The sequence below is a fragment of the Galeopterus variegatus genome, unplaced genomic scaffold, assembly GCF_000696425.1.
Source record: "Galeopterus variegatus unplaced genomic scaffold, G_variegatus-3.0.2 Scaffold8932, whole genome shotgun sequence".
Taxonomy (NCBI): domain Eukaryota; kingdom Metazoa; phylum Chordata; class Mammalia; order Dermoptera; family Cynocephalidae; genus Galeopterus; species Galeopterus variegatus.
Window position 1 is genome coordinate 67268 of NW_007735043.1, and position 611 is coordinate 67878.

The window sequence follows — 611 nt, forward strand, 5'->3', positions numbered from 1 at the left end:
TAGGAAAGTAAAAAGTGCACATATGACTGACTTTCAAGGAAGAGAATTTTAAGAAAGTTAAGGGAGACCCAGTCATTGCAACTCTGCCTCCAAGTTTGTCACAGCTTTATCCATTTGTTTAGTAGAAGCTACTGAACCACTGTTGTTCAATAGAAGTTAACGTGCCCAGGTAAGTCATGATAAGAAAAATACATTTTTCCGTGTTTTAGCGCCCTTTCTTACCAGTGGATTTGGCAGAGCGAAGCCCACATCTTTGTCTATATGGTATTCTTCAAGGATTTCCCAAGAACTTTCCATGGGAGACACTTGCTCATGAGCCATTCTTGCAGTCTCCTCCTCTGGTCACCCACAGAGTCTGCAGAGCTTCAGAACATCTATTTATCACAGTGGTTGCTATGGCCAGTGACCACAACTCATCACGTAGGCAGTAGGAATGACTTCCACTTTTGGGATAGTTTCACTTTTGACTTTCATTATTTGTAATTTCATAAGCAATAAAACCACAAAAACATCTCATATTTCATGATATTAAGAAACTGAAAGTTCACTTGCCATATCAAATCTGTATTACTAGAAATATCATTTATTCACTGCCATGTGAGAAGCCAGAA

General features: G+C 39.0%; 1 protein-coding gene across 1 annotated transcript in view; it reads right to left on the reverse strand.

Annotated features, from left to right (window-relative positions):
* The window catches only part of IDO1 (indoleamine 2,3-dioxygenase 1), a 15776-nt gene extending 15455 nt beyond the window's left edge, over positions 1–321 (reverse strand). Inside the window, exon 1 of the mRNA XM_008593266.1 lies at positions 223–321. Within this exon, the coding sequence (XP_008591488.1) occupies positions 223–321 (99 nt within the window). The remainder of the gene's footprint in view (positions 1–222) is intronic.
* Between the last annotated feature and the right edge of the window lie 290 nt (positions 322–611).